Genomic DNA, 10765 nt, shown 5'->3' on the forward strand with positions numbered 1-10765 from the left:
TGTGTGTGTGTGTGTTAATCACCTTCCCCAGGATATATCCACGACTGCCGCTTGCCCGTCCAGCTTACATTAATTTAATCGCTGCTCAGCTAATTCATTGATTAATTGGTTCATTAGTGATGCCTGGCAACATCCGTTTCTCCTATGACAGTCTGATGTTTCAATAGAGAAGAAAAACAGGCTGGCAACAGCCCAGTTTTTCCACTGTCCCACTGTGCATAATGTCCACCGCTGTCAACAGTTAGCCGCACAATTGTGTCACTGAATAACTGCCTGGTTTTCTGCCACAGGATGTGAAATGAATACGAAGGTGAACTGTGCACATTCTCTGTTCTTGTCTGGTTGAGTAATGTCACTTGGGCTTCAGCAGTGGGTGACATCATTCTTAGGGAAAGGAAAACTTAAAAAGTTGGAGGGACTCTCGGCGCTGCACTACCCAGATGAGGTAGGTGTTGTTATGAGAAGATGAACTACTGCTGCAGATTAATTCTGCAAGTCAAGGTCACGCCGCTCTGACATGACGAGTGGCTTCCAACTCTTGGACGAGCTGTCGACTCCTAACTATAATTATTATTAGTAATAGGAGTCGATAGGACCCCGCTGCACCCTGCGACAAGGAGCTGGATGTTAGAGTGACCAACAACAACACACAGTCTCTATAGAAGCGCTGATGTAACAGCACTGATACCCATAAAGTGGCTACAGCGTGCACGACCTCTGACCGCTCTGCTTGAAGACACCAGCTTAAATTTATAATTGGCATTTTGTCACGGCAGTGCCTCTCAAGCATTGGCATTACTGGGCTTTAACTAATGTTGAGTAAGACCACAAGGGGTAGAGATTTTAGCATTAAACTGTGTCAGCTTTTCAGAGAAGCAACATGCCTCTCTCACACCCCTACAAACACACACACACGTACACACACAATTCTGCACCATATGCCCATGACAAGTGCATAAAAATCGTTCCCAAGCGATAGCACAGGCCAACCCATAAAAACTTAATGCACCTAATTTTCCAGTAATCAAACTTTTATAGACTGCGATGGCTTTTAAACTAACAAATTTTAATTATCGCTTAATTTTAACAGCAATATTAACGCGATCCCTCATTCTGCGAGTGTTCATTCTCCATGAAATATTGAGTAGGGTAAACAGGGAGGAGCTGTCCGCTGGCTGCTGTTCAAACAAGCAGCCAGCAAACACAAAGGTGATCTGGGGGTCGGTGAGGCCTTGCCAGTACCTCGCCAGGAAAATGTGGACTGCACAGACCTCTGGGAAAATTGAGCCTTTTCTTTTTCAGTTCACTGAAATTGGACTGAGAAGTACATTGCATTGAATTTTGGTCTACTGTGATTCTTTTATGCCATTTTCATATTATTAAAGAAGAAGAAAAAGCAGATTTGGGTTTTTTTTTTCCGGGGGATGCTTAAGAATATTTCAAAATCCTTGACTACTTTTAAGTTAAGACCTTGCTGCTGTTTTTTTCTTCCATGCTTCTTCATGCTGTTTTTACATTCCTGCTTACACAACTAGCAGCACAGGATGTTATTGACTGCTGCCCTTGGGTGGCTGAAAACTAGGCCTTACCACCCAACACCAAACCAGAGAGGCAAAGTGCTGACACAGGCAGATAAGGGGAGGAAGAAAGAGAAAGATTAAAGAGCAGATTCATTATCAATAATTAAGGGAAAGGATTTATTCTAATGAATTAGGGGTTGTCTTTATCTACTCTTTATCTCCCCATCACACCACTAACTCTCTCCTTTCCCTCCCTCTCACAAATACGCACATGCCCTTGCACACACATACACACACTGGTTCGTGGCTTTTGTGTGACTCGACCCCTGCATGCTCCGTGCGGTCCATATTGCCACCATGCTGGCTCTAGGCAGGGCTCTTCCGCCCCCGCTCCCCGATTCCAGGCTGGACCGTCTCGGCCCTCTGTGTAGGGGCAATATGGCCGCACTGCATGGCACGCTGGGATGCGGCTGCGAGCCCGGAGCCCAGCACCCCCGAAGCCAGATGCCTGCTTGGCCAAGTTTGGCCCCTGGCACAGCAAATTATGTATCAATTCTGTCACGTGAACATAGAAAAATATTTTCAGTGCATTATCTAGAGTAGAATAGTGGTTCACCGACACATCAGGGCAATTTTCAAAGCTTAAAATAACGTCATGGAATTGCTGTCCACTTCCGATACTGTGTGGTATTTTTACAGCTGATTTTATTCTACACATCAGAATATCCACCGATTACAAATGCAAAAAAATAAGAAAAAAAAGTGGGACAAATAAATTTATAGCATATTTTCCGCACACGTCTCGCTGCAGTCATGTAATGCTGGATGCTCTGAATATCCCTGCCTTCGTTTTGTTAGTCATCACACCTGGCCTGCATGCATCATGCTAGCTATTTCTGGATTGTTGTTCATGCCTTTTCACCTGTTTCCTTCGGAGGGATTTTACCACCCGCATATTTGGCACAGACATACAGCAGTGCTAGGAGAAACAAAAAATAGCAACTGCACTTGCGATCAGAAATCTCCCAAAACACTGAAATCACTCTCTCCAGCTGCTTGTATCATGTGTTACAGCCCCACTACCCCACCCCATCTACTTAAAACAAATATATCTTTCTTCTGGGTTGTCAGCACTGCTGTTTCAAGAGTGATGAGTGTATTAGTTCAAGGAGTTTATTATTACAAGCGTGAAAATGGCAGGCGTTTTAACAATTACCTACGAAAACAGGTATGCGAGACAGGTCAGTAGTCTTTTGGCACCCTGTTTTCAAAGAACTAATTACAAGCAGTTGAGTCAAGGTCGATGCTGTCTGTCACGCTCTCGAGCCACTCCCCTGTTATTAAAGGGTGGATTTAAGGTGCTTGCAGACCCCACAGAACAACAGAGAACACACCGAGAGGTTCACCAAGTTTATGAGGGTAATATACAACAACAATAAAGAATAAGGGAAAAGAAATCGCACTGTGTTAAACAGTCCTAGATAAGTTCCCTTAAAAATCTTGAAACACACGTATATACAGAAATCATTTCCAGTATGAAGTCACTTGTTTATATATAAAGTATCAGGGTTGTTACTTAAAAGATGTGATGCTCATTATTCATTACTGACTTCAAATGTGATTGTCCCTCCATGTTTCTCCTCAGGGGCTGTTAGTCTTTGCTGTACTAGTTAACACCAAACACTCAAAACCGATGACTGCAACCTCTCCAGATTCTAGCTGCTTTCATAATCAGGATAACTCTATTGTTCTCCTGCGAGTGAGCATTTTTGATGTGTAAAACTAAATCAAAATCAAAACCAGCAGGGATACTTTTACACATTTCAGACACTTTGCAATCATTTTTCCCACTAGGCTTGCTCAGACCCTGCATCCGTTAACCGAATAAAGGAGATTATGTATTCAGATGAAAATGGGCTGAGGAACACGGATAACTCAACTCAGTGAGATATTACAAGTGGGCGCAAGAAAAGAAACAAATTCTTATTATCATCCCGAGCTGTAATGCAAAATATTACAATGTAAACCTTTTGAGATGACTGCGAGCTATTAAGTCAGACACCGTGCAGCCAGATTATTGTAAAACTAGGAGGACACGTGGTCCTCCTAAGCATATTTCTTTGAGAAAGCGCAAATATACGAGCAGATAAAAGGACAAAAAGCCCTCATCTCCGCTCGATGCCTGCAGTGAGGAGTAGTGGTGTGACTGAGACGAAGACCTAGTTGTGTCACTTTATAACAGTTCAGGCTCTATCTCGCTCTCTCTTTCTCTCTCGCCCAGAACCTGTCAGATAGTTGGGAGTCTGTCATCACACCCTTCCTCCCCTCCAATTCATCTTCCTCATTTTTTTCTCCCCACTGGGGTTAGAACAATATAAGCGTCTAATATTAGCCGTTTATTATCAAGTCAGATCTGACCATTGCTAGCCCACCGCTGCCCAACACATTCATTAGTAGGACCTGATGGTAAGGAAAGAGGAGAGAGGAAAAGAGAATATCATAGAGGTATCGGCATAATTTCTATTTATAACTCTTCATATGAAAAAAATCATTTAGATCTACATATTCCTTTCATGTGTATGGGTTTTCTGTGTTGTTCCGTCATCTTCAACCCTGGGTCAGAAGCAGGGAAAGAAAGTGGTCTCCATATGACAAGAAGATTTGTAGTGATCCTTATTATACACTTTTAGTTCAGCTTAAATTTCATATTAACAATTTAGAAAACAGGAAAAGCCATCTACACTTCACTGAAACTGCCAGCTTCCAAATTTCTTTGATCCCAAGGAGGCCAAACAGATTGGATGTTGAACTTCACAAGAAGCGTGATACGAAAAACTGTCGGCAATGTCAGGCTTAAAATTCACATCAGTAGAACTCCTCCTCACAGATACCCCCGCAAAACAACTTGGCGTTTGAGATCCCAGACAGATTTGGCTAAGTGGGACCCGGTGTAACCGTCGGCTACTCGGGTCTTTTCCTCCTCCTCGCTTCCTTTGACTAACAGATCTCCCCAGTGTTCTAAAAATACCTGGTGAACAGGGCTGTAGAGATGGTGATGAAACTGCCTCTCTGACACTGTCCCACTGCAATCCATCTCTCCACCGCCTGCCAGCCAGCATATGTTTGCAATTGGCTCTCCCCAACAACCCCCATTGCCTCTCACCCCCCACCCCCCTAGTCCCCAGTTGCTGGTTCAGATACCCACCCCTACACACACACACACACACACGTGCACAAGTCCCCATCCTTTACCTCTCCCTGTCTTTCTTTCTCCCTCAGCTACTGTCCTCGTCTCCAGGTCTAGGCTTTCAAAACCAGTGCAGTTATCAATCACCAAGGCAGCACTGTCAGGTCAGCCCAAACCATCTCTCCCTCTCTGCCTGTCTCTTTGTCATCCCATCTCTTTCTATCTCCTCTCAGCTCCTTCTCCCTCTTCCGTCCTCCATCCTCTGCCTCCTCTCTTACACTTGCCCAAATTTGTTCCACTTAAAAAGCCCTCCCCAATGACCTTGTGCTAATTAAGCTGCACTGTGTTAGAAATATGATGGTTAATTAATGATGAGATAAATTCTGTCTGCGGGACTGTCAGAAAAATGATGACACCGTGTTTTACAGGTTTAAATAGAACAAACCTTGTGGCCGTCCTCCGTCTAAGTGTGCATGTAGGGGTGTGTGTGTGTGTGTGTGTGTGTGTGTGTGTACATATGTGTGTGTGAGGGCGGCTGTGCGCACGTCTGCACATATTTAAAAGGAGTGCAACAAACAATGAGAGAAAATAAGAGATAAAAGAATGAGCTTTTGCTGGTAGAAGTGGAAGTAAAGACTTTCTTTGCACTTGCCCATTAACATAACTAAAATATTTACTACACATATGTTAATATAGGTGCAGTATATGTTAATTTATGTGTGTGCTTATGTGATGATATCTGGCATAATACTTTAGAGTTCAGCAAAATGTAGGTTATTTTTGTTCCTATCTCTTAAGCTAAACACACTCCAGCTCATTTAAAAGTATCAATATTATCATTCCAGTCACTGCCATGTTAGTGTTTGGCATGACAAGTGGCCACATGTGGATGAGAGGGTGGTGGTGCTAAGTCAGCTAACACTAGCTAGCGTGGTGGAGGTGCATCCACAGTGTGCATATCTGCTAATCAATGCTAAGTAACAGAATACCAAAATAACAGAAGAACTATCAAATGTCAAACTGAAGAACTTTGTGGTTGGCCTGTCCTGTACAGCACGTCATGTTATTTGTCAGTTGGCTCCACTGATAATCCTCCAAAAGGCAGGAGGGTCCAGTTTTATGTCTCAAATTAGAAGAAGTGAGGCCTAGGCGACCATTATTGGCTGTTATACAGCTGACTGTGCCGCTACATCTTTCAGTTGAAGCAAACAAACCTTAAATTTTGCTAGCTCTGGGACTATCAGACTGTTAACATACTTTTTAAAGCTTTTTAAAAGGAGGGCATTTTAACACTGGTGTCTATTGGGATTGACTTGTGTCTGAAGACATCCTCTAGCGGCTTCTCCACAAACTGCAGTTCGAAACGCTGAAATTAAGCATTAGCACAAATTAGCACGGGGCCTTGTTGCATTTGGGGGCAAAAGTAAGACATAGATAAACCATTAGCCTAGTGCTGGTCAACTAAATATAAAGTTCATCTTAATAATCACAAACATTCAAAACCTGAACTAAAAGCTGATGCTTTCATGAGTTTTAGGAGTCTTTTCAAACTATCAAGAAGTCACTAATGTGGGGGACACAAGAAGTATACTCAAAAAGATACCAGGTTTCATGCACAAAACATACCTGTTTATAAATCTGGCTGGTCTCTCTTTTAAATTTGTGCCACTCACAAGTTCAAGTCAGAATGGGACTGAATGGGAATCTAAAAATTGAAGTTGTGTGGTACCAAAGCACACAGGAAACAACTAGTAGGAAATTCTGCCATATTTAAATCAGGTGTAGTTTTCTGTTTTTTGTTGTGATCTTTTTAAATTACAAATCATGTATAAGTCCAATATTATTGTGGTAGCAAAGCTGAATTTAAGTTGGACACGGCCAGCAATCGCTTCCGCAGTCTGGATGTTAAACTTTACCTTTTAAGTTATGATAAATTCTGATCTCTTTTATAAATGTTATAAAAAAAGATCAGAAATAAACTGAGACATGAAAGGAAAGCAAAGATGGGGAAAAAAATATGAAGTTTACCCAGTCTGGCCAACAAGACATAGTTCTTTTGCTTTCACAGTTGGCCTTGTAGACAAGACGCTAAAAAGCAAATGTGATTGATTTAATAAATGTTTAAGTGATTTTTCAGAGGCGATACTTCTTGTTACCATTACTGTGGAGAAAGTATAGTTTTTGAAAAGAAGTCTAGACAGCGATCAAGACTTTACACTAATCGAATAACGAGAAGTCTGAAGAATTTTCTGAGCAAAGTCCTTTCCAAAAGTTGTTTAAAAATGGAGAAAAACTTGCATGAATTACAGCATTGTTTGCATTTACTGGGAAAATGCCACCCCAGTACTGAAACCTTTTCTACTGCCGTTTTCATCTCTGAATTTTCTATCAAGCCCACCAGTACCTCAGGTTACGGCAGATGGTCCGACATTATTCATGCATGCCTGTTACCTCTGTCTTTTCTCTTTATGTAGATTGTAAAACTCTCTGATTTGATGTCTCTTAACTTTGGTCCTTTTTTTAAAAATGATTTCTTTAGATGTTAAATTATATGACTGCTGTTTGACAATGTAAACAGGAGAGACATCTGATCTGTCGCAGCAAAAACAAGATTTAACCCTTTTAGAAAAGCAAAACTGGTGGTACTCTTGAATCTCCTTTTTGTATCTGTATCCTGTTTTTCATTCATTTCTCAGTGGACATGTGGCAAGTGTAGAAAAGATATTGGACCCCACGTTAATTGGTTCAAGTTCCCTGTAAGGCAAACATCAGGATACATGGTTGTAGTGGACGAGTCACATATGTAAATGTATGTAACTGAGAGGCCATATGTATGTATACTGTTACATAAGAAAAAGCATGGAGTTCTGTCAACAGACCTTGGATAAATAAAGGTTACGATAACAAAAAAAACAAATGTGGATGAAACAGAGACTTGAAGCAGTTGAGGATATGAGGATTTGTCTCCATCTAATCCAGATGAACAGCTGACAGTAGGAATTTAGATGATAATGTCTGAGAGATGGAGAGGCATCTGGTCGGGATGCTTACTTCCATATCTGAAGCCACTTGTCATATCTAATACTGCACGTTGTCAAAAGTATCAATTTGGTTGCGGAGTAATGAAAAAGTGGGTCTGTTTCTATTTTAGCGGCTTGCTTGACAGATTGAGAGGTGTTTAACGTCTCATTTTGACTTGTCAGGGTGGAGGAGGGGGGGCTTCACAACTTCATCTCCTCATCTTTCGTTTTCTCACACACGCGCACACACACACACACACACACACACACACACACACGCAGACAGCAGGGCTCTGTTTCTGATAGACAGGGCCAAGCGGGAGACATGGCGCATACACAGAGACACACACTCGCGTGCACAGACAGAAATGGTAAAAGAAACATCATTCATCTCTAATTCAAGAGGGAGAGCAGAAAGTAAGATGAGGGAGAGAGCCAGATAAAGTTTGACAGAAGAAAGGGATGCAAGCAAGAGAGCGAGGAAGACAGAATGAGTGAAAGCCATTTAACTCATTAGGGAAAGGGAGGATCTCAAGTTATATTTAACTTGAAATTTAACTTGTGGGAAAATTTTGTGCTTAAAAGCTTGCAGGCCTCCACCGGGGTTGTAGCAGTCATCCTCCACCATCTAGAATTAATTGCCTTCTGTATCGCTTACTTTCATTTCTCAAAAACACAGATGCTTGGAGAGCCAGGTAAAGAAATACTTTTTAAAAAGGTTTACTTCTTTATTTGCCGACAGGTTGTTATGCACGAAAGTTGGGAACACGCAGAAACCGTTCTGCACGCGATCCAAATAATTAATTTTTCTACCAAACTGAAAGCTGAGCATGATGTGTGGAAAATTCTGTTGCATGTGTTTAATTTACCTCTCTTTACGCTGTCCAACTCCATGTTTTCCCAGCAGATGGGTGCTGAGGTGTTTCTTCATAACAAAGGCCCACCTGCAATACACGAAAAACACAATGCCATACTTTTAACAAAGGAGTTTTAATGAAATTTTATGCCACTTTAAAAACACATTCGAACCAATCAGCACTCGTGGAAACCTTTATACACTCACTGGCAACTGTTCCAACTGCTCATTAATACAAACATCTAATCAGCCAATCGCATGCCAGTGACTGTGAATTCAGGCATACAGCTATGGTTGAGATGACCTGCTGAAACTGAGAACTGGAAAGAAAAGTGATTTGAGTGGCACGGTTGGTGGTGCCAGACGAGCCGATATTTCAGAAACTAATGATCCACTGGGATTTTCCCCACAAAACCATCTCAAGAGTTTACAGAGAATGGATGCCACTCCTGTCACCCTGTTCTTTTCTTTGTTTTTATCATCTTATCGTCTAGCTAGCTACTCCCTTATTCACAAGGGGTCACCACTGCAGGTAGCATGGCATTAAAAAAAAAAAGAAGGGAGTTTTTCATTGCCTTTCCATGCCGAATCAAACCGACAACTATACTTGTGGCTGTAGCTCAGGAGGTAGAACACGTCATCTACATCTACTGATCGGAAAGTTAGTGGTTCGATCCCTGGCCCTCCAGTCTGCATGCCAAGTATCCTTGGGCAAGATACTAAGCCCAAGTTGCTCTTCGAGGCATCCACTGGAGTATGAATGTTAGTCAGGAAGCACTAAAAAGCTTAGAAAAAAGTGATTGGGTAAATGTGTCATGTTGTATAGAGCACTTTGAGTACTCCGGGAGAGTAGAAAAGCGCTATATAAGAATGAGCGTATAAAATAGTAGACTGTGCTAAGAAACCTTTTCTTGACACTCTAACAGTGTCCATGTGTCAGACCACTGACTCTGGTGTACTGAACTTAATAAAAAAAGAATTCTAGCAAATCCTGTTGTGTGCATTTTCTGTTGTCAATGTTTAACTGTCAGTTTTAACATTAAAGGCTTTAGCACTATGTGTTGCCAGAGGCGCAACAAGTTTTAAATGTTCACAGTTCACATAGTATTCACTGTGAAATGTTATTTCTGATGTGCAGATTTAAACTAAACTACTGGGCCAATGTGAGGCCACTTACTACGTGTCTTCCCTGCTCTCTCTCGCCCTCCTTTCCCGTCTTCCTTCCACTGCCCTCTCTCATTAAAGGCTAAAAAACACCACAGAAGTAAGACAGAAGTGTCCTAAAAATAATATCTCAACTGAAACATAATAGTTATGTAGAATGATGTCCTTGCAAAGTCTTTGTTTTGGTAATCTATTTTTCCCTTTATTATGAGGGATTGTCTTTTGCTTGTCTTCTGTTTTCCAACTGTTTTAAATAACTGCAAGACAACATGAACCCATCCTTCTCTTACATATGTAGTTTTTGATAATAAACAGGCTTGGGTAAATAAGTACTGCTGTAGGTGAACTGTTCAAAATGCTGTACATAAATGTGTGGTACAAATGTGTACACATATGCGAGGATTTATAAGCTTGTGTATCTGCAGTACTTGCAGTAGCACGCATACACACTCAAACATACCAGGGTGCTGTCGTCTGACAGTGACCACAATGTCCTGACTTTGTCGAGCGCCCTGAGTTTACCGTGTCTCCAAAACAGAATCTGAAAACATAATGAACGGATGACAAGACTAACTACTCTGACATCCAAGCAGCTTCACCAGTGTTTTCATCCCCTGGCCTTTTCATTTAGCACCCATCACTTCCCATTACTGTGCAACTGAGAGACAATGACCACATCTGAGAGCTGAGGAAGGAGCTACATAAAAGAGGCAGCGGGAGTTGAACCAACAGTCATGTGGTCGGCACTGTCGCTGCACATGCTTGGTTCCCCCGAGTCTCGCTCCTCCCAATTTCTTTTTTCTTCATATGGATGTTTTCACTTTTCATTTCTTTGCAAGGACATCATTCTATTTTCTCTTCAGCTAGCCCGTTTGTACCTTTTTGAAGCTTTCAGTCTCTCATGAAGCAAAAGCATAATTATTTCACTAATTATGTCACTACCCCACTCTACCCCAGCTCCTCCAACGTCTGGACACACACACACACACACACACACACACACACACACACACACACA

General features: G+C 41.8%; 1 protein-coding gene across 3 annotated transcripts in view; it reads right to left on the reverse strand.

Annotated features, from left to right (window-relative positions):
* Window positions 1–10765, reverse strand: part of znf407 (zinc finger protein 407) — a 164017-nt gene that overhangs the window by 88238 nt on the left and 65014 nt on the right. For all 3 annotated transcript variants that reach the window (XM_005937670.3, XM_005937672.3, XM_042227039.1), the window contains exon 5: window positions 8597–8671. In XM_005937670.3, the coding sequence (XP_005937732.1) occupies window positions 8597–8671 (75 nt within the window). The remainder of the gene's footprint in view (window positions 1–8596; window positions 8672–10765) is intronic.

Source organism: Haplochromis burtoni, unplaced genomic scaffold, assembly GCF_018398535.1.
Source record: "Haplochromis burtoni strain Fernald_Lab_line unplaced genomic scaffold, NCSU_Asbu1 Contig_240, whole genome shotgun sequence".
In the NCBI taxonomy this organism is placed as follows: Eukaryota; Metazoa; Chordata; class Actinopteri; order Cichliformes; family Cichlidae; genus Haplochromis; species Haplochromis burtoni.